At 53.4% G+C, this 25,074-nt stretch overlaps 3 protein-coding genes across 9 annotated transcripts in view; 2 read left to right on the plus strand and 1 right to left on the minus strand.

Annotated features, from left to right (window-relative positions):
• The first annotated feature begins 1,386 nt into the window (after positions 1-1,386).
• LOC118545223 (interferon-inducible GTPase 5-like) lies at positions 1,387-3,249 on the plus strand. Its single transcript, XM_078063572.1, has 2 exons — positions 1,387-1,990; positions 2,609-3,249. Exons 1-2 carry the CDS (start codon positions 1,387-1,389, stop codon positions 3,247-3,249), a joined length of 1,245 nt encoding a protein of 414 aa, XP_077919698.1.
• A 1,442-nt stretch (positions 3,250-4,691) lies between these two features.
• On the minus strand, positions 4,692-25,014 carry SMG9 (SMG9 nonsense mediated mRNA decay factor). Of its 7 annotated transcripts, XM_078062619.1 has the most exons (15): positions 24,739-25,013; positions 22,531-22,596; positions 22,031-22,186; positions 19,340-19,414; positions 18,986-19,250; positions 18,786-18,883; positions 17,133-17,245; positions 13,216-13,327; positions 11,276-11,371; positions 10,786-10,871; positions 7,835-7,941; positions 7,002-7,109; positions 6,704-6,832; positions 6,285-6,465; positions 4,692-5,214 (listed from the first exon to the last, which is right to left on the minus strand). In XM_078062619.1, the coding sequence occupies exons 3-15, from the start codon at positions 22,178-22,180 to the stop codon at positions 5,136-5,138; spliced, it is 1,599 nt and encodes a 532-aa protein (XP_077918745.1). In that variant the 5' UTR covers positions 22,181-22,186; positions 22,531-22,596; positions 24,739-25,013; the 3' UTR covers positions 4,692-5,135. The 7 variants fall into 7 exon arrangements, with proteins under 7 accessions (XP_077918745.1, XP_077918746.1, XP_077918744.1 ...); XM_078062620.1 differs by lacking the exon at positions 22,531-22,596 and having other exon boundaries at positions 6,704-6,787; positions 24,739-25,014; XM_078062618.1 differs by lacking the exon at positions 22,531-22,596 and having other exon boundaries at positions 24,739-25,012.
• The window catches only part of ZNF283 (zinc finger protein 283), a 113,858-nt gene continuing 113,716 nt past the window's right edge, over positions 24,933-25,074 (plus strand). Inside the window, exon 1 of the mRNA XM_078062607.1 lies at positions 24,933-25,071. The gene's annotated coding sequence lies outside the window, so the exon portion shown is untranslated. The remainder of the gene's footprint in view (positions 25,072-25,074) is intronic.

The raw sequence follows: 25,074 nt of genomic DNA on the forward strand, positions 1-25,074 counted from the left end.
GCCCCTGCCCCTTGCCTCATCTCCCAGGCTCCAGTGTCATTCCCCAAAGGCCACAGGGGGCTCTTCAATGTCCACCATGCACCTCTCCCTTCCCTGCTCAATACCCTTCCATGGTACCCCAGAGAAAGATCAAGCTCAGCCTGATGCTCCTAGCCCTTCCCAAGCTGGTCTCTGAAGCTTGTCAACAGTAAGACCCTGAGTCTTCCTAAAACAGGGGGAATCATCGCTCCATTTCACAGGTGAGGAACCGAACAGATAGGGGAAATAAAGCCTGCAGAGGGGACATGACCCACCCACCGGCACCCAAGTCCCTGGCACGGCCGGGACTGGTTGCAGTCATGCATTCCGTGTCAGCGCTGGTGCCCCAGGCCATCACACCAGTGAGGACTCTGAGGCTCAGAGGCCGGGTGGGGCTTGTGGTTCCCCGAGCAGATGTGGGTACGGGGAAGCCAGCAGCACTGGGCGCAGCGTCTTCACAAGTACACCAGGCCTGTCCCGTCGAGTCTCTTTTCCTGGTGCTGGAGCTGCAGTGCCCAAAGAGGTCCTGCCTGGCCCATAGCGGGTGCTCAGCTGTGCAAGGATGGGGTGGGGAGGTTGTATGGCAAAAGGATGGGAGGGCACTGGTCCATGTCCTGGCTCCGGTGCAGGCTGGAAGACATTTAGTGAGCGACTTTTACCTCCCCGTGCCTCGGTTTCCTACTCCGCACAGTGGGGACTTAATGAAATGATGCTTGTGGCTAGAACAGTGGCTGGCCCCGAGTACACAGTGAACAAACAAACATTAACTGCTATCGGCGATGATGACGGGTCCAGCTCTTCATTACTGCCCTGTATTGCTGATCAGAGCGCCTGGTGCACAGTAAATACCATACAATGTTATTTAAGAATTTGAATTCTAGAGGCCTCTGGCTGGCTAGGGCAGTGGAGCGTGTGACTCTTGATCTCAGGGTTGGGAGTTTGAGCCCCATGTTGGGTGTAGAGATTACTTAAAACTAAAATCTTAAAAAAAAAAAAGAATTGAATTCTATGATCATAAGACCCAATTCCCATTCCCAACGCTCCATGCACTAGCTGGGGGCCTTGGGCAACTGATTTCTCCTCTCACTGCCAAATGTGGCTAGTAAGGGAATCTCCTCTTCCGGCTGTTAGGAGGATTTTCTGAGATACTCGAGGAGGAGAACCTGGCAGTGATGAATAAAAGCGAAGCGACCTCAAGCATTTAGCACCGGGCCCGGCATATGGTTGCACTCTCAGTACGATGGCTGGTGACGCCTCAAGTACTTGGGGCATGCTGAGGGATGTAGAGAAGAGAGGGCAAGTGCTCCCTTACCTGTCCTGTTGAAGGTCACCGATCCTGAAGACGGAGTCCTGGATGTCGGGTAGCCCATGGCGAGCAGAGTCTTCCAGTCGAGCCTCAGCCTGTCCAAGATCCCGGAGCTATGGAGGGACACCAGTGCTCTGAAGGGAGCCTTCGAGGAGGGCGACCTGTCGGCAGTAGCCGCCAAGCTGCAGACCACACTTCATTTGCTGGAGAATGCCAGGCTGGACATTGGCATTACCGGGGGCACGGGCTTAGGCAAGTCGACCTTTGTCAATACCATCAGGGGGCTGGGAGACGAGGACCCCAAATCGGCCTACACGGGCGTGGTGGAAATGACGGTGGGGCCCACGCCATACGCACACCCTAAGTACCCCAACGTCATCATCTGGGACCTGCCGGGCATCAGCACGCCCACCTTCCAGGCTGAAAAATACCTCCAGCGGGTGCTGCCGGCCCGTTACGACTTCTTCATCATCATCACCTCACAGAGCTTCACCGCCCACCACGCCCAGCTGGCCCGTGAGATCCTGCAGCTGGGCAAGCACTTCTACCTCATCCGCTCCGAGGTGGACGTGGACATCGCCGCCTCCCGCAGCCGGCGCCCCAGCACCTTCTCGGAGGAGAGAGTGCTCAGCCAGATCTGGGAGGACTGTTGGCGGCGGCTGGAGGGTGAGGGGCAGGCTCTGGGCGGCTGGGCCGGGTGGATTCTGGAGGGACCGCCGGCCCCTTCCCCTTCCTCCTCCAGCGGAGGCCCGCAGTGGGGAAAGGGGTCGTCCAATGTCACACTGCGTGACCCAGCTCGGCCCCGCAGCGAAGTGATGCTCACCGCTGCCATTCATTTCCTGAGAGTTGGCGCTTCTCAGTCACAGGTGACAGAGACCAATCACCTGCATTAAGGAAACAGTACGTGTGCTGGCTCGTGTATTTGCCAAGTTAGAGCAGTGCAAATGCCACGTGCCCACGGGATGCTGGCACCTGTGGCCGAGGGCAGCTAACATTTATTAAGGGATTACACCGGCACCATTTTCATGCACTCACTTTACCACCACAGCATCCCTAGGAGGGAGGTGCAATTATCCATCCCCTTGTTTGATTTGGTAACTTGCCCAAGGCCACGCGGGTGGTAGGGAGCAAGGCTGGGATCGGAACTCAGGCAGCCTGGCTCCGGGGCCAACAGTCTCCAGCCTCGTGCCGTGCGCTCCTGGCAAGTGCTCGAGCCTCGGCAGCTGTCAGGACACCGTGGCCTGCCCCGGTGCCAAAACCGCTCAGTGCTCTTGTCTCTCGCAGCGGGGGGCCTGAAGGACCCCAAGGTCTTCCTGCTCTCCATGTTTGAGTTGGGCAAGTACGACTTCCACCTGCTGGAGGAGGTGATGGCGAAGGACCTCGAGAGCCACAAGCGGCACGTGCTTCTGCTGGCCATGCCCTCCGTCTCCGAGCCTGTCCTAGAGAGGAAGGCAGCCTCGCTACGGCAGCTCATCTGGCTGGTGGCCGCAGTGGCCTGTGGCGTCAACCCAAGCCCCGTGCCGGGCGTCCAGGATGTGGTGTGTGACCTACACATGCTCATCGACTCCCTGGAAGGCTACCGCCGCAGCTTCGGCCTGGACAAGGACTCCCTTGTCACGCTGGCGGGCCAGACGGGCCAACCCCTGCACAAGATCCTGGAGGCGGCACGGGGCCCGAAGACCGTCACCGAGGCGCTGGTGGTGGAACTGCTGGGCCAGGCCTCCCGGGATGCCTCTGCTTTCACCCAGGAGCTCCTCAACGTGCCCGTCCTCGGCACCCTGGCCACCTGTGGCCTCTCCTTCGCCACCATCTACCAGATGCTCTGCACGTCTCTGGACGAGGCGGTCAAGGACGCCCAGAGAGTGCTGCTTCAGGCCTTCCTCGACAACTCCGACCACGAGCTCCCGGAGAGATCCGATCAATGATCCCAGCCCTGAGCCTAGACCAGCTGGAGGTGGCAGCGAAGGACTGGGAAGACACAGGTTCTATCTGTCCCCAGGCTGGGTGGTGTCGGGGGATGGAAAGAAACTCAAGCTCCAACTCTCCTGGACTGAGCCCGTGTGCTGTGTTTGTGCTTTTGAGCCCTGGGTCTTATGCCCTCTCTGGCCATTGCCCCCACCTTCCCTGCTCTGAACCCCCACGGCAACCAGTAGTGCCCCCTGGGATGGAGAGGGAGGGGGCAGGACATGGGACAAGGGAGGGAGGAACTCCGTCGTCTAGCTAGAGAAGGCACTTTGGAAGGTGTTGGTGTAGGTCAGGGCAGTGGGGCAAAGGGTTCAGAAGCATTTCCCTAAGAGGACAGTGAACGTCACAGCTCGGAAGGGCCTTGAGGATCATCAAGGGAGGTTCTTGCCTAACGTTTTCTCGGTCAGCAAGTGGCAGGGACAGAGCCTGCCCTGGGTCTCGGGCCTCCCAAACCTTAGCGCCTCGCTCTTGAGAGATCTGCTCAAGAGAGAGAAAATACTCCTGGCTTGAGTGTTTTCTTCAACACCCCCCGGGGATTCCCATGACAAGGACACCAGGACTGTATGGGTATGCCCAAGGGCAGGAGGAAGGCAGGGGGACCAAAGGGGTATGGGGTAGCGGGCAGACTCGGCTGGTGACTGGAACCAATGTGAAGGGTGGAACAGCAGGATTTGAAGGTCAAGACTAGTTGGGGTTGGGTGAGGTGGCCAGGCCAATTTGGAGACATACTTTGGGAAACACCAAGCTAAGACGTAGCCTATTTAAACTGAGCAGATGAGGGTAGGTCCTATATTGAAGTGTACGGTGTATCTGACTGAGAGTCAGTTCTGGATTTAAAGGTAGAGACTACTTTTAAACAAGGGTAGATGAGGTCTGTGGGGAAAGGAAGCCACCATATTTAACCAACAGTAGGCACTGTGTGTAAGTAAGGTGGGAGTACTTGCATAAGGGTAGAAGCTGTTTCAACACAGGGTAAGTACTATCTTGAACCGGGATAGGTTCTATTTTTTAAGCATGTATTGAATTAGGCACTGCATTTAACGAGGCATTTCACCGAAGGCAGGCACTGTCCTCAACTGAAAGCAGAGGACACGAGGGTAGGAACTGCATTTAGCCAAAAGAAGGCACTGTATTTTCCTATCAGTACCACGGAGATGGGAGGCTTGATGTCACCCCAGGAAACAGAATACCCCTTTCTAGGGGCTTCCTCCTTAGCAGAGACTGGTCTCCATCTGCTCCTGCCAACTCTATGACCTACAGTGGATGTGTTCCCATGGGAAGTTCACTCAGGCTCCAATGGTGGCTGCAGGTACTCTGCCCCCAAAGGCTGGGACCCCAATTTGCCCTGGTCCCCAGGACAGCATGCTGGGGAGAGGGGAAGAAGAGAAGCACCAGAACAGGCTTGCGTGACTGTTTTTATTCGAACCACCAGACCTGCCCCAACGAAGAGCTCCCAGACCCTGCTGCACCTTACAGGAAAGGGCTTACAGTCAGGGAGGAGGACCTGTTGCTCCTGTCCCTGCAGACGGAGGTCAAGATGGAACCTGGGATTCTTGGGGACCATTCAGACTACTCCCACTGCCTGTCCCTGCGGGGAACTGAGGATGGGCCGCCCTGTCCCAGGTTGGAGGTGGGATCTCAAAGTTGCCCCCTGAACAATACTCCACTGAGGGTGGGGGGGCCTGGCCCTGGACACCTCATGTCTCTGGGCGAGAATGTCGCGGTCCCTCATCCATCAGGCCTGCTGCCACTCTCCAGCCCACCAGGGGGGTAGGACACGTGTGCTCCCTCACCATCCATGGGGACCCAGAAGTGGGTTCTCTGCATGACGTGCCTTCCCTCGGCCTCAGGCCAGCAGGCGGCTGTACTCTGCCAGGGCAGAGGACTTCTTCACGCCGTCCCAGATCCGGGCAGCGTAGTGGAACCTGTGGGAGGAGGTCAGCAGTCAGTTGCCCTGGCTGCGGCCGGCCAGCCTTGCACTGACCCCGGTCAGGTGGGAGAACAGGTCCTGCGTACGCCCCATACGCCCCGAGACAAGAGCCTCCTCGGTCGGGACGCAGGGAAGACGGTAATGCTGACGGGACTGGCCCAGGTGCTCAGACCTCACCCAGGGTGAGCCGAGCTGAAGGTGCCCGGTCTGGACCCTAGGCCTCAGGCCCCAACTCCGAGTCCAAACTTCTCCCCACTCCACTCGGTGTTGGCCTTTGTGGGTTGGCGTTCCACCTCTATCTCCCTCCAGAGTCTTCTAATGATGAGTCTAACAGCTGCGTGACCCTCGCCCCCCTGGGCTCTGCCATAGGCAATGAGAGGAACAGAGCTCCCGGCCCCTTCTGGCCACAGCTGAGCGCAGACCCCGGGGAGCCGTGCTAGAGCTGCCCCAAGCCAAGCCATCTTCCTCTCAAACGTGTGTCTCCCGGAAAGGAGATGGTGCCGACCTGGATCTGGCAGACCTGCCGTGGGCTCCGGACACAGAGTCGTGTGAAGTCGGGGCTGGGGAGGCTCAGGGCTCTGTGAGAGCAGGGGAGGGAAAGCTAGTCGGCAGAGAAGGAGGGAACGTGGCGGGGGACAGTGCGACTGTGCCATCCGGTGAGAGCTGGAGAATGCAGCTGCTGTGGGGACATTCCAGTGTCCCCTCCTGTGAGGCCACACGTTCTGCCCTCAGGGCCTCAGAATAAACACTCCTCAGGCTGACTGGGCTCACTGTTCCTACTCCTCACCATCAAATGACACCTGGCCACAGGTGCGTGACGGTGCTATGTGACATTTCCTTTCTCTGAGCCTAGATTTCCCCACTAGTAAAACTGGTGACAAGACTTCAACCCTGCTGGCTACTCGGGAGGACTCCAGATCACATGAAGCAGCATGCTGCCCGGCATGGAAGCAATCATCGATGTTTCAGAAAAGGAAGCTGAGATGTGGAGAGATCACTGAGACCTTCCTCTTGCCTGCACCAGGGTGGGGCCCTCACGCCGACCCCTCTGCCAAGAGCTCTTACCAGTTCTTCTCAGTGAGGATTGTGTGTGACAGCTGTGGCCGGGCCATGGACATCACTTGGCTCCGGAGCTTGCTCACCAAGGACTGGAAACTGGGGTGGCCCCGGTACCCAGGGAGCAGGGAGAAGAGCGGGCTGGAACCGGGTCCTGGAACGTTGAGGTGAGGAGGATAAGAGGGCCAGCCTGCCAAGAAAGGGCCTTTCCTTTCTCCCGGTCACCCAGCATCCTGGGCTGGAATGCCAGGAGTACCTCCCCGTTCAGACCCAGCCCAGCTCTTCCTGTACTTCCATGACTTGGACACACACTCCTAAGAAAGGGTCCGAGCACCTTCGGGACAAGCCAGAGTCTCCCCTCAGACCAGTGTGGGTCCCTACCACCCCACACGAGGGCATCCTGTGTCTCCCTCCAGGGGGAACCATACCTGCTCTTGGTGGGTTTTCGCTCTCTGCTTCGCTGTCCATGAAGGGCACCAGGAACAAGTTGACCTCAGAGTCCAGGAAGTCAGCTGGGAGCCCAGGGAAGACATTGCACTGTAACATGGACAGAGTACCTGGAGGAGAGAACCCATCAGCCTGCAGGTACTATGCTGAGGGGCAGGGGAGGTACATGGATGAGCGTCAAGCTAGGGTCAGGAGGCCAGTCCGGACGTCTGGGCCACGGGATCAAATCAGGAATCAAGAGGCCGTTGGCCAGCTTGGGGGTGGTTCAGGGACCCTCACCCTTGTAACGCAAGTGGGAGTGAGCCATGAGCTGGTCAATCATCAGGTGCATCTGTCGCAGCTTTCGAGGACAGAAGTCTTCTCGGCGAGCTTTGTTCTGCAGGAAGACTGAGGGGTGGGAAGAGAGATGCAGTCCTGTGAGGCCGTTGGGGCTTGGCTGTGTGGACTTCCCCTCTCGTGCCAAAGATCTGCCATTACCCCTGGGCTCAGAGCACTCGTGAATGTTTACGTGACATGTTACTTTGCTTTAGCACCAGGCCCTGTGCTGGGTGATGCTGGGGACCCAGACGTGAGTCAGATGTGGTTTCCGCCCCCAAGGAGCCCCCGGTCTGATGGAAACGACAAAAGAGGAAGACAGGCACAGGCTCAGGAGTAAGCCGGGAAGGCACCAGGGGCTTGGTGAGACAGAGGAAGTAGGGAAATCCCGGCCTAGGGTGACCTAAATGAACTAGACCCTCGTAGAAGAGCAGTGCGTGGGCAGAGCACAGCGGAGCAAGGACAAGGACGGAGCGGGCACAGGCTGGCCTGCGTGCGGCTGAGGGAGGGGGAGCAGGGTGCCTGGGGCCACTCGGGTTACTGCAACACTCACTCCCTGAGTCTGTGCCGGGAACACCAGGGTCACAGAAATGGGCATACGTGGGTCCTGTCCGCAAAACGCTCTCATTCGGATCAGGAGCCGGACCCAGACTCGGGGTTTGTACCCTTGGTGGCCAGGTGGGACCCTCAGAGGAAGGAGCAGCTATTCTGCTCTTTCTTCCTCCCAGCTCCCCACTTCCCCAGTGCTGTTTTTGCCCCCCATTCCTCCTCTGCCCAGCCCCCAGAAAGTCTCTCACCCAGGTGGGGGTAGTACTCAGTGCCTTCATCGGAGCCTGACGAGCTGCTGGACTCATGGCTGGGGGATGGGGTGGAGGGCTTCACCATCTCTGCTGTCTGGAGGAACCTGGGGTTTGGGGTGAGAGGTTGGCAGTCTGGCACTGGTACCCCCATCCCACAGCCTAGGGACAGAGCTCTTTGTGGATCTGATAAAACCCACAACCACACTGAGATAAACGCTGCATCCACACCCTATTTCTCACACAATTGTAGGGAATTCAGAGACAACTCTCTCAGACACCAATCCATGGACCCCTGCCAGATGTGTGCATTTTTTAATGAGCTTATGCTATTAAAAAAAATACTTCTAACAAAAAAAAAAAACCAACAGGGGCGCCTGGGTGGCTCAGTCGTTAAGCGTCTGCCTTGGGCTCGGGTCGTGGTCCCAGGGTCCTGGGATCGAGCCCCGCATCGGGCTCCCTGCTCGGCGGGAAGCCTGCTTCTCCCTCTCCCACTCCCCCTGCTTGTGTTCCCTCTCTCGCTGTCTCTCTCTCTGTTAAAAAATAAACAAAAAATCTTAAAAAAAAAAAAAAACAACAAAAAATACTTCCATTTTTTAAAGCGTCTGTGAGATCACCGCAAAACTGAGTACTAAGTATAGGGATTTCCATAGACACCCAGCCCCCACACACGCATAGCCTCCCCCACTATCACCATTCTGATGGACCTATGACACATTATTATCACCCAAAGTCCATGGTTTACATTAGGGTTTCCTCTTGGTGTTGTGTATTCCGAGTTTTGACAAAATGTCACGTATCTACCACACGTATTATAATGAACGGTTTCACTGCCCTAAAAATCCTCTGTGCTCCACATATTCGCCCCTCCTTCCCTTCCCAACCCGAGCTTTTCACTTGTCTCCACAGTTTTGCCTTTTCCAGAATGTCATATAGTTGGAATCCTACAGTAGCCCTTTCAAATTGGCTTCCTTCACTTAGTAATATGCACTTAAGAATATGTACTTTCTCCATGTCTTTTCATGGTTTGATATAATATTCCATTGTCTGGATGTACCACAGTTTATTAATTTACCTACTGAAAGATATCTTGATTGCTTCCTAGTTTTGGCAATTATGAATAAAGCTGCTTTATTTATTTATTTGAGAGAGAGAACATGCACGTGAGCACGCAGAAGTGGGGAGAGGGGGAGAAAGAGAATTGCAAGCAGACTCCACGCACAGCACGGAGCCCGATGCAGGGCTTGCTACCACCACCCTGAGACCATGACCCGAGCCAAAATCAAGAGTCAGACGCTTAGCCGACTGAGCCACCCAGGAGCCCCATGAATAAAGCTGCCTTATAAACATCCATGTGCAGGTTTCTGTGTGGACCTAAATTTCAATTTATGCTATTTTAAAATAAATTTTCCAAATATGTAAATAAAATAAATGCTATCTGAGGTAGGGGATAATGGGACCCAATAAAAAGCTATGCATATTCTCACACAGACACACTTATATATGTCATCCAGTTTCAAGGGGTTCACCCGCTAAGAAGCCCACCGCTAGGCTCTGCCATGTGCCATCCTGAGTCTATGCCCCAATCAGAATGTAAACTCCACAGGGCAGTCTGTTTTATTCAAACCTGTGTCCTCAGTGCCCAGAACAGTGAACGGCATCCATAAATGTTCAATATATTTGTCATGTGAATGAATTCAAATACACAATGGTGGGGGGGGGTGTTTCAGAAATAAGACACTTCGATCTAGTCCCAACAGCTGGCTCTCCCAGAAAGCCATTTTTACTGTTGGCCAGACCCACAGTTCACCCCCACCCCCGGGGTTACTAATATAAATGTTAAGCTTCCATTCATCAATTGCTTACTATGTACCAGGTACTACGCTATGCTGAATGCTTTGAATTCCTTAACTCATTTAATCTGCATAAAACAATCTGCCTATGAGCAGCTAAGGAAAAAAAAACACTCATCTAATAAGAGCTGGGGTTCAAACCCAGGGCTGCCTCACTTTGGAGACATCTGCTTCCCTTGGCTCAGCTCTCCCCTCCCCATGAGCTCCTGTTCCTTCCTTCTGTCTGGGCCCTGTGCCCAAGGCAGCTGGCCTCCACACCGCTATCCCCTAGGGCCTGAGGCCAAGAGGAACCCTTGTGCCTCAGGTTCTAAGCCAGTTCTGTCTGGGGGGGCATTTCTAGAACCTCCAGCTGCTTCAGGCAGGACTCCTGCCAGATCCCAACTCCTTCCCTTTCCCTGTCTGCCAGGGTACCAACGGAATGGTACCCATGCCTGGAGGAGATGGACAAGATGGACAAGCCAGATCCTGATGATGCTCTTCACTCAGCAAACATGTATTATCTACCTTGTGCCAGGCACTGTGTGAGGCACTGGGGCTCCTGGGGCTTACATTCTAATGGGGGGGAGACGGACCGGTAGAGAGATCTGCAATGTCCTATCAGGGAGTGATAAATGCAAATGAAGGAAAACACAGTAGACTAGGAAGTGGGGAGTATAGGGGGGTTGTATCAGGAAGGCCTGAGGTGGTCCAAAGGACATGAGAGAGTCTGAGGTTCGCAGGAAGAATATTTCCAGCCGAGGGATGGAGTGCAGAGGTTCTAGGCTGCATGAAGAATGGCCGTGAGGTCATTAGGGCTTTAACGGAAGGAGTGAGGGAAAGTGGTGAGAGAGAAGGTCAGTGAGATGACCGGACTGTACCTGTAGGACCTTGTAGGCCATGCTTGGGAAGGACTATGGATTTCATTCTGAGTGACGTGAAAAGTCAGTGGAGAGCTGTAAGTATGTGACCCACTCCCACTCATATTGTAAAGGGGTCCCGTGGCTGCTGTGTGGAACCTGTGAGACCTGGCCAAGTAGCTGAGTCCCTGGCCCCATGTCTTGCCTGCCCCCCCCCCACCTGCTCCCCCTCCCCGCCTGCTCCCCCCCCCCACCTGCTCACCTGTACAAACTGAGGTCTGTGAACCAGTCCTGGACGACGATCACCACGTGGCAGACCGTGAAGAGGAAAGCAGCAATCTGGAGGGACTGAGAGTGGGCAGGAAGGGACGAGAGCTGAAGGGCCTCTCTGCCCAGACTGGGCCCCTGTTCCCAGGACTTAGCCGAGGGGGCAGCAGGGCAAGGGCCTCAGGCTATGCTGGCACTTCCTTTATGGCCATCCCTAAGTCAGGCGAGGTAGGAACGATCACCCCCATCTTACACAGGCAGGTAACGAGGCCTGAAGGGGGAGGGGGCAGGAAATGACTTTTCTGAGGAGCACAGTCAGGAGTAGAGCCAGACAGGACTCTCAATGCTATTCTTCCCTACAGCTCTTGGGGCACCCAGGGCTCTTTACGAAGCAGAAACTAGGTAAAACCCATATCCAACTCCCCATCACAAATCTTGAGGGGAAGGGTGAGACCTCTCCCCTAGGACTGGCTTGGCCCCCTCACCTGCATCTCAACGTAGGTGTGGGGCAGGTTGTACTCTGGAGGCAGCTTGCGGTCATTGTTGATAAGGTGGTCCAAGATGGAGGGGCTGAGGATGGGCTGCAGCAAGGAAGAGAAGGTGTCAGGAAAGGGGCTGGTGGTCGGGACCCTCAGGGTTGCAGCCACCCAAGTTCCACATGTTGAAGGCCAATACCTCGCCTCTCTCAGGACAAAGTGAGGTGAGAGACATGGGCAGTTTCTAATGAGTAAGTGCTAGTCAGCAAGAGGAGGTGAAAGAAGAATGTTTCAAAGCAAATACACTCCCCCCAGCTCTTTTGCAAATCATCACTGCTCTCCAGTGCCTCATGCTCAAGAGAACTCCCCTAGTGCTAATAAATGTAATACTGACTTGAATGAGTCATGTCCCTTCAAGAGCCTTTTCTTCCCTTGTTTCAAATGCTTTTAAAACTTCACTAAGATAATTACTTTGGTCAAAAAAACAAGGATTAGTGTGAAAATTGTGAGGATTTAAAAACTGCATCAGTGGGTGTAAAAGAATCACTGGTGAGTTCATCACCTTTTCTCAAAGGAACATTCCATTCAAAAACCATTAAGAGTTAAATCAGCTGGGCAGTCTTCTTGACTTCTTACGGCCACGAGTGGAATTCTTTAGGTAACAGGCTCTCCCAACTGCTCGCTTTCTAAAACTCCCAACGCTGCACGCTCTATTCTGTCTTGACTCCCGTTCTGCTCCATGTGGGTCTTGGACCCAGCACGCAGCAGTGCGGTTGGTCTCTAGGTCCCGGTGGCCCCTGCAGAGGGCCTGCCTCACAGACCTCATGCCACATTTGTGGATTTTCCACTCTCTGTGTCATCAATGCCTGTGGTGACTAGAACTTTGTTCCATCAACATTCAGTGAGCACCAACTATGGGCCAGGCCCTGACCAGCAGAGCTGCTCCCTGAAGAGCCCCAGGCAGGTGTGGAGTGGGGGCAGTACCCACAAAGCAGGCTGAGAAAACAGTGCTGTGATGGAGGGTGCACACGGCACTGGTGGGTGCTCGGAGGAGGGGAAGGCTTCTGGGAGAAGGCATCAGCCAGGCAAAAAGGCAAGGGGAGAGAGGGTGTTCTCATGATCATGATACTGCCAGCTAAGAGTAGGAAGTACATACTTCATGTCCGGCACTGTCACTAGGACTTCACTTGTATTCACTCACTGAAGCCTCACAAAACCCTACAAGGTAGGCAATCATATTCTTCCCACTTAAGAAAACTGAGGAATAGGCTGTTTCAGATAAAGGGAACAGGATGAGGACAGCCCAGAAGGGAGAGAGATCATGGCAAGGCCTTGTGGTGTGTGTGGTGGAGCTCGACACTACACCAGAGAGGGGAGCTGGAGTATGAAAGAGGCAAGCCCCACAGGCCTTGAACACCATGCTAAGGAACAGGGACTCTGCCTGAGGGCAAGGGAGAAGATGAGGAAAACTGCCAAACACATGACAGTTCTAATGATAGTGATGGGCCTGAACACTAACTACATGCCAGGTCCTATGCCAAGTACTCTGCCTGGGCTGTTCTACTGAATCCTTGCAATGATCCTGTGAGGCTGAGAACAAATTACCGTCCCCATTTATAGACAAAGAAACTGAGGTCGGGGGGGTGGGCAGGGGAGGTAAACACCTGCTTCAAGTCACCCAACTGGTAAGAATTGAAGGCAGAACCTGGACATACACAGACCGACTCCAGGGCCCACACATTTAACCACTCTGCTGGAGGATTCTTTAGGCTACTGTGTACAGGATGGATGGGAGGGGAGGGAGGCAAAATATGCTAAGAGACTAAAGGCCAAGAAAAGACACAACTTGGCTGAAACCACGTGGAATCCAAGCAGGATTCTAGCTTAAAAATATTCAGAGATGGAGCTGAATGCGGCATGCAGTAGGGTGGGGCGTGTGGAGTTGGCACCTGTGTGTCCAGGAAAACAATCCGCTCTTGGGTAATAAAGAAGTCTATGCCACTGGTCTGGTTGCCCCCTCGTTCCTTCATTTCGGCACTCTGGGCCCGGAAAACATATGCCCTGTGGAGAGGAGCAGGTGGGGTGCATTAGAGGTCTGGTTCTCAGCCTTTGACACCTCCGGAGTATGACCCTGTGAAAGGAGCATGTGAGGCATGGTTCCCTGCCTGCCCACAAAGCCTTCCATCTGTGGCCCCTGCTGTCTGGGGGCCTACATTTTATTCCGCATGACTTTACCCTTACTCCTAAGTAGATCTGTCAACTCATTTAATGAAGTCAGTAGCCTGAGGTATTTAAGAGTAGGGACTTTGCTAGACTGCTGGGATTCAAATCCCAGCTCTGCCTCTTCCTGGCTATGTGGCTTTGGGCAAGTCCTTAATGTCTTTCTCCTCTGTTTCCTCATCTATAAATGGGGATAACAATGGTCTCAAAACCCTTAGGGTTACTATGAGGCTAATACATGTAAGGTCCTGAGGAACGTGCCTGATAGCTGTTAGCTATTAATTACCAAGTGCACTTGCCACAGGTCAGGCACTCAAGATAGAGCACTGAGTACTCCCCACCCCACAGCGAGAGGCTGTTTGGTTGTAGAACTTGGTCCCCAGTTCTTCCCCTGTGAGGAGAGTTTCCCTCGATTCTACCTGCACTGGATGGGGAGAGGAGAGCAAAGAAGGCAGAGCTGCGCCTTGCCCTAAACCAACTAAACTAACTTGGTCACATTCTGTGGCTCGGACAAAGACATTTCCTCTGGGGCGCCTGGGTGGCTCAGTCATTAAGCGTCTGCCTTCAGCTTGGGTCGTGATCCCAGGGTCCTGGGATCGAGCCCCGCATTGGGCTCCCCGCTCTACGGGAAGCCTGCCTCTCCCTCTCCCACTCCCCCTGCTTGTGTTCCCTCTCTCACGCTCTCTCTCTGTCAAATAAATAAATAAAATCTTAAAAAAAAAAAAAATCCCTCCCCAAACACCCCTACGTTCAGAAGGAGTAGGGCCAAGATCAAGAAAGCCAGTGTGTTGGGGGCACCTGGGTGGCTCAGTCGTTAAGCATCTGCCTTTGGCTCAGGTTATGATCCCAGGGTCCTGGGATCGAGCCCCACATCGGGCTCCCTGCTCAGCACAGGAACTTGCCTCTCCCTCTCCCACTCCCCCTGCTTGTGTTCCCTCTCTCATTGTGTCTCTCTCTGTCAAATAAATAAATAAAATCTTAAAAAAAAAAGAGAGAGATTTCCTCTTTCAATCTGTAAAATCAGGGTAATGGCACCTATCTCTCAAAAGGTAATCCCTACCTCCCTGAGATGCTTAGTACGCTGTCTGACACAGAGCAAGGTCCTCCCACTTAACAAACACTGTACTGAAGGCCTCCTATGTACCAGATACCAGGATGCGGCAGTGAATGAGGACAGGCTCTGCTTCCATGGAGCTTCTGGTCTACCTTACAAAACAAGAGAAATCAGTAACTTCAAGTGGCAGGAAGGAGAGGTATGTAGCACTCTGAGTGGGGATAACTCAGTTGGCAGAGCTGGGAAGGGATGCCATAAAAGAGGCAAAATGACCACACTGAGTGAGAGAGAAGAGAGTTAATTAAGCAACTTAAGTTAAAGGGGAGGTGCAGCGGGGATGGAGGATGGAAGCAAAGACTGTCCCAGGCAGAAGACAGGTGGTGTATATGAGGAGTCAAAGATCAGTGTGGCGAGAGCAGAGAACAAGGGGGCCTGGGAGCAAGAAGAGGGTACGCAGGCCTTTGTGGGAAATGGTAAGGAGCTGGGGCTTTGGCTAATGAGCCTGAAGAAGCCCTGAAGACATTTAAGTAGAGAAGTGACAGGACTGGATGTGGGTTTTGAAAAGCTCCCCTTTGTGCTATGCGGTGAGGGCTGTAGGGCGGAAAGAATGGATGACAACTTACAGGCCCGTCACCCCAGGCCTCCCTTATCCTTTTTTTTCTAAGATTTTTTATTTATTTGAGAGAGAGAGCGAGTGCACAAGTGGGGGGAGGAACAGAGGGAAAAGCAGACTCCCTGCTGAGCTGGAAGCCAGACACGGGGCTCAATTCCAGGACCCTGAGATCACAACCCGAGTCGAAGGCAGATGCTTAACCAACAGAGCCACCCAGGCGCCCCTCCCTTAACCTCTCTGACCTGATAGCCTATGACTTCCTGCCTTGCTCACTCTGCTCCAGCTCCATGGCCTCCACACTGTGCTGCACACACACCAAGCAAGCTCTCGCCTCAGAGGCCAGCTTTTACCATTCCCTGATTAGAAGGCTCTCCCTCCTCCACGTCTGCTTTTTCTCAATGTCCCCCTTAGTGAGGCCTTCCCCGACCACTGGATGTAGAACTGTAATCTAGCGCCCATACCGCTTCCCTATAATCCCTTCCCGGGTGGTTATCATCTTCTAACATGTCAAATTTTGTTTGCTATCGACAAAGATTTTTGCTAATTTTCTTTGCTGTTGTATGCCCGGCATCCAGAACAGTGCCTGGCACATCATAAGTACTCAATAAATACTAGTTGAACAAAAGCAGGGAGACCAGTAAGGAGGTTCTTGGCATCCTCCAGGTGAGATGTCAGAGGCTTGGACCAGGAGATAGAAATGAAGAAGGGGAGAAGCAGATGTATTCTTACCATAATCAAGAGACCCGATGGCAAGAGTTGGTATCAAAATCCACCACACCACAGTCTGACATGGCTCAGAAAGACTAGCTAGGCCAGTAGAATTCTCTCTAGCTCAGGAATCTGAACTCAGAGCTGGGGGGAAATTTCGCTAGCTGGGGGAAACTGAGATGGAAAGAATGCTCTCTGAGAGAGCTGGAGCTGCTCCCAAGTGGAGCCAAGATGAGCTTAAGTTACAAGTAAGTAAGTTACAAATTATAAGAGAGGAGATGGCGCAGACCTGGGAGGAAGGGCAACCCCACAACTCTGGTTCTAGAGGATGTATATTCTCACAATAGTGGTTCTTAACCTGTTCTGGGTCTCCATCAGACCCCTCTAAGATCTAGTGGAAACTACAGACCCTTTCCCTAGAAGAAAAGCCTGACTGCAGACACGTGTAAAATTCTGCATTTACTGTTAGGAGGTTCATGGACCCCGATGCCCACTCATGGAGTACAAGGTAGTATCACCTGTTTTATTAAAAAAACCAAACCCCTATATTTTTTTAGACCATCCCAAGTGGCTACTACCCTTTCTCCTTCCCCAGTTTGAGTCTTCCTTAATCAGACTGTGTATGTTCCCTCCTCCCTAGTCCCTGCCTTTTTCCCTTTCCTCCCCTGCCCTCAGTTTTGGCCCCTAGTTCTTAAGCTTCCTCTTCCCCCAACTCCTCTCCTGTGACTTCATACTTTACAGTCATCCCCGTCCTTCCTCAAAAATGCAGGACTGAGGCTGGTCTAGAACCCACACCCTACATCTGAGTCTCTTTCCCCATTCTTTTTACCAGGCCTTATCAACCAATATCCTGCGAGCATTTGCTCTGTGTCACGTTCTTGTTAACGTTTGCCTTCCTGATCTTATCCTTCAAAAGACCACTTTACAGACGATGAAGTGAGATATTGGGAAGTGAAGTAACCTGCTCAAGGTCAAATAACTGGTGAGTGGCAGGGCTGAGACTGAGGTCAGCCTAAATCCAAAGCTGGGCTCTATACCATTCCTGGGGGCAAGGCAGAAAAGGAGGGAGGGAGAAACAGGATTGGTTACCTTGGAGCTACACAAAGATTTCGTCCAGCCCCTAACCACTCTCATCTGACAAAGGCATTGAGGCCATGGGAGGTGAAACATTATCCCAAAGTCCTTTGGTAACACCACTTGCCATACCCAGGCCCACCCTTCCCTGTCCCAGGTGGGTGCCCACCTCCCTCCTGGCCTTCCACACCCCTTACCTCTGGTCCTCCTCAGGAGTGTTGGCCGACAACAATGACATGACCATGGACTTGCCTGTCCCCTGGAGGCCCAGGACACCAACCACCAACACATCAGTCTGATCCAACAGGTACTGTGGGAAGATGAAGGAATGTGACCCTCATAAATGTGTCAGTTGCTGGAGTGGAAGTGAGACTCGGGGGAGGGGGGCGGGGCAGAGACTTTCATGGCTGGCCTGCCTGCCTCTTCAGATATGAAGAAAAACTTCGATGGCTTCAAGCCCCTGAGTTGGGCAAAGGGCCTGTGGATGTATGTGATGGCACACAGAGTAACTGTTGTGAGAGCTCCCAAGTAGAGAAGAGCCTGGCATGACCAACATGCTAATAGTGTGGCTGGAACACAGTGGGAAAAAGGGGAACCTGACTTTGCTGAAGAGAAGGAGAAAGGCACAGGAAGGAAGGACAGGTGGAGGAAGACAGGACTTGTAACCGAGGGCTACTGGAGCAGACTCCTGGAGGGCTTTCGGCTTCTGGCAGGTTGGGAAAACACATGAAAGCATGAAAAAGGGAAGAGAGCGCAGGAAGGGGAGGTCAGCCCATCCTGGCTCCTGTCTGTGGGATTTAAGGGTCCTGGAAAATCCTGAGACCTTCACCTCTGGCCCACCAGTTCTGACGCCTTCCACCACCAGGGGGTGTGAGAGACACTCCTCAAGAAAAACACAGAAGTCCTCAACTGGCTCCTTAGAATCACCTCGGGCCTAACCCTAGACACATTAAAGCAGAATACCTAGGCCTAGCCCTGTTCAATAAGGTAGATGCTGTCCACATGTGGCCATTTAAACTTAATTAAGATTAAACAAAGCTAAAAATTTAGCTCCTTAGTTATACTAGCCACATGTGGGGATATGTGGCTAAGTGCCCATGAGCCACACAGAAGGAGAGTGGCTACCACACTAGATGGTGCAAATACACTCTCAACACTGCGGAGCGTCCTACTTGAAGAGTAGGCCTGGACACTGGCTTTTGTTTTGTCTTGTTTCGTTTTAAAGCTCCCAGTTGGTATCAGTAAGACAGTGGACACAGAAAGGCAGCAGGCCAGGTAAAAGGTGGGCCTGGCATGTTGTTTTAGTAAGTCCAAGCTGTTGCAGAAGGAAAAGGGACACATCTGGGAGAATCTGGGCAGGGATGGGATGTGATGGGTCTAGGGGGGGAAGGCAGCAGGAGAGGAGAAATGAAGCCTGGGAGACTGGAGGTAGGGCAGTCCAGGAATGTGAGGTCTGAATTAGAGCAGGGGCCACTGTGATGGACGGGGAACCTCTGGGGAGTGAGATTCAAACCGCTTAACACTGGTACAGCTTGGGTTTCACCCAATTAGGAAAGGAACTGGAGCAGAGTCCAGGGCTGCCCTGCTGTGGGATGGCATCCGGGGGGTAGTGGGAGTCCCTCCTTGCCAACCAAGAGCAAACTATTTCAGTATTTTAACAACCAGCACAGCTGATCTATGGATCAGCTGTACTGCCATTCAGCCCTGGCGAGGTGAGGACTTTCCTTCTCTCTCCTCGTTGCAACTGCCCGAAAGCTGTCCAGTCTGGTGCTGCCTGCCGAGCGGGTGGCGGTGGGGAGGCGGGGGGGACGTGGCGAGACGGGGACCTGGGCGAGCTCAAGCATGCGTACCTCAATGGCGCTGTCACACCAATTCATCTGGTCGTCTACCAATTTGATGCTGTGCTTCATGCGTTCTGGGGGCAGTAGTTTGGCCTGGCCCACGACCGCTGGAGACGGGGGGGGGGGGGGGAAGCAGGAGACAGGATGTGATGAGGGTCTGTGTGAGGGCGTTCCAGCCCCCAGCCAGATCCTGCCCGGCCCCAACTCACGGTCCATGGCTGCTGGTGCGGCAGTGCCCATGCCTCGGTTCTGGATCTGGTACACAGGCTGGGTGGGCCTCTGCCCCTCCTTCTCTCCCTTGGGCGGCGCGGGGGCTGCGGGGGGTGCAGGGGCAGCGCCCTCAGGGCTGGACGCGTTTGTTGCAGCCGCAGGCCCTTTCCCCTCTTCCCGTGGTTTCATGAGGACGATAGGCTTCTCCAGAGGGGCTGGGGCTGGTGGGGCCGCAGGGGCTGTTGGAGGTGGTGGCTGCTTTGACTATGGGAGAGAGAAGCTTCCAGTCAGTGGGAGAGATCCTTGCCCTAACTGCTCCCAGCCTCCCCGTCAGAAGATTCTTCCCTGCTCACCCGCTCTGCCGGAGGTTTTGAGAGGATGATCGGGGTTTTCTGCATGACCGACGAGCTTGTCTCTTCGCTGCCATCCTGTGGTGAGGGAGGGCAGTTACTCAGGAACAGCTCCCCTGGCTCTCCTGGACACTCCCGAAGGCCTTCCATGTGCCAGGTACAATTCTAAATGCCGTCATGTATTAACTTTTCAATTCCACCAACAACCCCGGGGGATACATATGATTATCCCCATTTTACAAATGAAGACATTGAGTTCCAGAGAGGTCAACTGCCTTGCCCAAGGTCACACAGCCAACAAGCAATGGAGCCAGGATTTGAACGCTGGAAGCCTGGCTCCAGAACTGCATTCAGCTGCCTCTGCCAGACAACAAAGCCCAGGTAGGAGGAGCTAGGGCCCTGGAGCTAGATCTGGGTTCAAACTTGACCCTGCCTTTTGTTGGCTGTGTGAACTTGGATAAGGAACCACCCTCACTTCGGCCTGTTTCCTCATTTGGCCAACAGGGAGAGGCATTTCTTCACGGGACTCCCACAAGGCTGAAAGTAGACGAACTTGTAAGCGGTCCACGTGGCAGGTGCTCACTACCTGATAGCTGCCATCCTCGCTCCTCAGCTCCACTCCTGTGCCTGCCAAGCCAGTGGCCTGATTCCCACACCTTGCCCTCCTCATGCTTCTTGTGACTCACCCCCGACCTGCTTGATAAGAAAAGGGAGAGATCTGAGTTTGCGTCTTGTTCTTTTCTGGTTCCCTGAGGAAACTCATGAACCTTCACCAGGTCTGTTTCTTCACCATATGTTGGGAATACTGGCCGATGGTGAAGAACACACAAAAGGGCACAAAAGTGCTCTGGAAAGAACAGTTGTGACAGAACTACAAGCGAGGCTGTGGGCCTTCAGAAGGCCAGGGAGGAGGGGAGGATATGTGGGACTGAGACTGTGAGGGCAGCAAGGAGATGGTGGACAGGAGATGTATTCAGGAGGCACAGCGGGCAGCACTCATGTCTGACTGGCATGGGCGGGGGGTCCAGGATGAGGCCCGATGGGCTGTCATGGATACTGGGAGGAGGAGAAATGGGAGGAAGTTGCTGAGGTCAGCAGGGGACACGGGGGATGTGAGGAGTCCACTGGCCAGTCAATGGCAAAGTCAGGGACAAAGACAAGAGACTTTGGAGTTGCTTATCCAGGGACTGAAGCTGACAGTACAGGAAGATGGTAACGTTCCCCAGGATATGTGTGGAAGGAAGAGAGACCCTTTGTCCTGCAACCCAAGGGAAGGAACAAGTAAGAGCTGAGCTCACTGTGAATAAATTATTCTTCATGTTTGCACTTTTATGGTTCAGAAACCGGTCCCAATTGGTACCTTCTTCCACCCTCCCCCCAAACCTCTCTCAGAGGTGGAGAAAGAACCTGAGTGGGGGGCAGGTTCTGGCAGTGAGTCACCTAAGCACACGAGGGGAGCAAGGCAGGACCTGCGCCCACGCCGAGGCTCCTGATTCCCAGCCCAGGACACTGTAGCAGACAGAACAGGCTGTGCTTGGGCTCGGCTGGATCTGGGCTTGAGTTCTGGCCCCAAAGCTTACTGACTCTTTGACTTTGGGTAAGTCCCTTCTCCTCTGAGACGCATTTTCTTCATTAGTGAAAATCAAATCTATCCTAGCTTCTCCTTCATGGGGTAACTCTCAGGGTTCAGGAAGACCCCAAAGGATGTTAAAGCACTTTGAGCGGTTGGGGCGCCTGGGTGGCTCAGTCATTAAGCGTCTGCCTCTGGCTCAGGTCGTGATCCCAGGGTCCTGGGATCGAGCCCTACATCGGGCTGTCTGCTCCACGGGAAGCCTGCTTCTCCCTCTCCCCCCCCCCCCCCGCTTGTGTTTCCTCTCTCGCTGTGTCTCTCTCTGTCAAATAAATAAAGTCTTTAAAAAAAAAAAAAAGCACTTTGCGCGGTGCCCAGCATGCTGCATGCCACTCAACAGATAGTAACAGCTGCTGTTGTTATGGGGCGCCTGGGTGGCTAAGCGGCTTAAGCATCCGACTCTAGATTTCGCTTCAGGTCATGATCTCAGGGTCACGGGATCAAGCCCTGCATCAGGCTCCATGCTCAGTGCAGAGTCTGCCTGTCTCTCTCCCTCTCCCTGCTTGCATGCGTGCTCTCTCTTCTCAAATAAATAAATAAAATCTTAAAAAAAAAAAAAAAACAGCTACTGCTGTTATTATACGACTCTTTAAAATATGAGCTTATGGCACCGCTCAGCTCAAACTCTCCAATGCCAATTTCATTCGGTGAAATCCAAACTCCTTTCCCAGGCCTCTCAGGTCCAACGTGATCTGGCCTGTTACCTCTCCGACATGATCTTCAATCACCTTCTGTTCTTCAGCCTCTGCAGCCACACTGGCTTCCAGCTACTCCCTGAATTCACCACACACAGGGCTCAGGGCCTTCACATTTGCTGTTCTGTCCCAGAATGCCCTTCACTCACATCCTGTCATGGTGTATTTTGTCACCTCTTCAGGGAGGGTCTCTCTGTCCACTTCATCTAAGACAGCCCCTTTGTCACTCTGCCCTTACTCCATGAGGCCTGTCAGTTTTGTTCATAGAGCCCCAGCATCTAGATTAGTGCCTGGCACATGGCAGGTGCTTAAAAAACATTTGTGGAACGAGTGGATACGTGGATGTTACCCTTGGGTCCACTCACTCACCCGTCTCTCTCTCTCCCACGGGGCAATGTAGTCCCTCTCCCGACCACCAGGCCCAGAGAGATTCTGGGGGCCGCCAGGGCCAGGCTCCTTCCACCGTCGCCGCCTCTCTAGCCCATAGAGCCCAGGCTGACTATGGCCAGACTCAGACATGGTTGCCTACAGAGAGAAAGAGGTTGATTTCAGGGTGAAGAGACGCTCTCTGATCTGGCTCACTCTGGACTGTAAAAAGGCACTTTGTTTCCAGAGAGCTCTGTGCTGTGGCAGCGGCTGCCAGCTGGCTCTCAAGATCTAATCTTCCTTCACTTCTTCCAAAAAATATAAAACCCTCAGTTCTGAGCAGGGCACATGGCTGTCCAGAACACACTTCCCAGCATAATTTGCAGGTAGGTGGCCATGTGACTAAGTTCTTTCTGGCCACTGATATGAACCAGAAGTGTGTTTTGGCAACTTTCAGGAACTTTCCTTCACAGACATTGGCACATTTTGGCACTGGTACTGGCCTTTTGCCCTCCTCCTGGCTGGAAGGAATGTGGTGTGCAGGCTGGAGCTCAAGCAGGCACCTTGGACTGGAAGGAAGGAGAGAAGGCATGATAGAAAAAGATTAGGGGGTCCCCTATTATTAACTTTACGTTGTCTACTTCTGGATGTGGTGATAAACAAATACACTCCTCTTACTTGTAGCCAAAACTATTCCCAACTATTAATCCCTTTGCCCCAACATAAGTACAACTCATAGGGGGAGGGTCACATAAAATGGGACATCTTCTTTCCCAAACTGCAGCAAAGCATTTCCTTACAAATCAGTAACATGATCCTCAGTCCGACAACTACTGTTTTGATTACCGAATACTGGCATATGCAGGGCATTCAAGGGCCTATTTTCATCTGGTGTCTCATCTGGCATCAGTCTGTTTACCCTCCATTTCTGATGGTCTGCCATCCCTCACACACCACTCACCAGTGGTTAATCTAAGATGTTATAAAATGTACTGCTACCGATATGATCCACTCCCTACCATTTAATTATCTTTATAGGTCCCACTAGGGAGTTTCCCCAGCTGTTTACACTTCATTCTAGGGAAGTGTCTGAGTACTTAACAGTCTGCTTGCAGGACTATAACGCCATTTACTATATAGCTCACAGGTCAAGTTGGCAAACTGTAGCCTATGGACCAAATCAGGGCTCCCTTCTGTTTTTGTGAATAAAGTTTTATTGGAACACAGCCACGTCCATCAATTTATCAATTGTCTACAGCTGCCTTCTTCATACAATGGCAGAACTGAGTAGTTGAGACGGAGACAGTACGGCCTGCAGAATCTCAAACAATTCCCCTCTGGCCCTTTACAGAAGGTTTGCTGACCCTTGCTTAGCTCTTTGGTGTCTGTGAAATCATCCTATGAACCCCCCCCTCCCACCCAAGCAAACAGTGACTAACAGGTCCCTGTGCAAGATTCTTTCTCCAGAACTGCAGTGTTTACAGGATGTGGGAGTAATTTTGCTAGCCAGGCAGGGGCTTGTCTAGCTCCTCATTGCTCCAAGTGACCTCTTCAGCCACAAACTGAGCTCAAACTGCCTTCTGAGACAGGAGGGCAAGGCCTGTTTACACATGCTTATGGAAAACGATCCACTCAGCACTTAAATGACTGTTTACAATCTCTGAGGGAGATTCCCCCACAGAAATCGGGACTCCACCCTCCCCTGCCATTAAGTGTTGGTTAATGGAGACCAGTCTGGAGACAGCCCCACCCCCCACCCGGACCCTTAAGTATCTTTCCTCAATGGGGATTCCGCTCAAGCATCTGTTTACACACCAAGGGAACCCCCTTCCCACGCAGTAAGGGGTCCCTTTGCATGTTATTCTGGGAACTTGCACAGTATCTGCTTCTACTTGACAGCTCTAAGGGGGAGCTCCCCAGAATCTGAGTCCACCTACATGCAATTTGGGGACCCCCAATGTTTCCAGGCTCCTTTGAGGGTTCTCCCAAAATGCTTGAAGCCAGTCTGTGTTTATTTACAGGACTCTGACGGTAACCTCGCAGACGTTAGGAATCTAACAAGGCATTCTCTGGGCAGCTTCCTCACCACCTGCGCATCTCTTCACACGACCCTTGTGGGGACTCTCCCCGAACCTAAGTGTCTATTTGCAAACTCCTGACTCCATATCTATGCCCACCCCCCGCCCCTAGAACGTTAAGAGTCGATTCACACTCTTTTTCTAAGGACCCTCTGACACCTGAACACATAATTTTACAAGTTTGATATGGAACTTACGAGTTTATAGATTGCTCAGAGGGCACCCCCCATAATTAGGCACCTGCTTGTAAGCCTATGGGGAACCCTACAACTTAAGTTTCTTTTTACGCAGTATTTAGAGGACCTCCCGGGCACATAGGGTCTGTTTGTAGACCCTCTGCGAGCGTGATCCCAAAACTTAAGTTTCCCTTTACACGCTATCGTTGGGACCTTTGCAATACTTAGGCCCTCCCAGAACCGAAGTTCCTATTTACACATTATTTATCGGTCCCCACCCAAAGCCGGCCAACCCGGTATTTTAAGGGTTGCTCTTCGCTCCCTACTCAGTTACACACACCCGCCGGGCGCCCGAGCGACCGTTTAGCGGTCGAAAAGGGGGCGGGGCCCCGAAACGCGCCCCGCGCCCCGCCCCCTGCCGGCGCACAAGCCTCGCGCGGGCTTGCGGGTCCCTTACCTAAGGCGGCTGCTGATTGGCTCTTGGGGCGCAGCGCTACGCGCGCTTTGGCTGGTGGGGGGAGGTTCCACCACAAGCCACGGGCCTGTAAATGGCGTCTGGGGGACAAGGAGCGTGGGGGAGACCGAGAGAGCAGGCACCGGCCACTCCGGAACCGGTCTAGGCACCCCGGAAGTGGCACCCAAGGAACGCAGGGCCGAAAGAGGAAGACGAGGAGGTAGCGCGGTTCCGAGCTGAGAGCAGGACCCGCGGGGTGCTGGCCTTACGCATGCGCCGAGGGCTGGGCGAGCGAGAACGGAGCGTCTGCGGCGGACTGAGCATGCGTCGATGGAGGTG

The sequence above is a fragment of the Halichoerus grypus genome, chromosome 15 (assembly GCF_964656455.1).
Source record: "Halichoerus grypus chromosome 15, mHalGry1.hap1.1, whole genome shotgun sequence".
Classification (NCBI taxonomy): domain Eukaryota; kingdom Metazoa; phylum Chordata; class Mammalia; order Carnivora; family Phocidae; genus Halichoerus; species Halichoerus grypus.

Excerpts from the sequence above, each read along its gene's own strand:
- LOC118545223 (XM_078063572.1), top strand. The coding sequence starts at position 1,387 with ATGGCGAGCAGAGTCTTCCAGTCGAGCCTCAGCCTGTCCAAGATCCCG. Across the intron at positions 1,991-2,608 it reads CTGTTGGCGGCGGCTGGAGG|CGGGGGGCCTGAAGGACCCC; the intron begins GTGAGGGGCAGG and ends TGTCTCTCGCAG.
- SMG9 (XM_078062619.1), bottom strand. The coding sequence starts at position 22,180 with ATGTCTGAGTCTGGCCATAGTCAGCCTGGGCTCTATGGGCTAGAGAGG. Across the intron at positions 11,372-13,215 it reads TTGTTTTCCTGGACACACAG|CCCATCCTCAGCCCCTCCAT; the intron begins GTGCCAACTCCA and ends TCCTTGCTGCAG. Across the intron at positions 5,215-6,284 it reads ATCCTCACTGAGAAGAACTG|GTTCCACTACGCTGCCCGGA; the intron begins GTAAGAGCTCTT and ends CTCCTCCCACAG.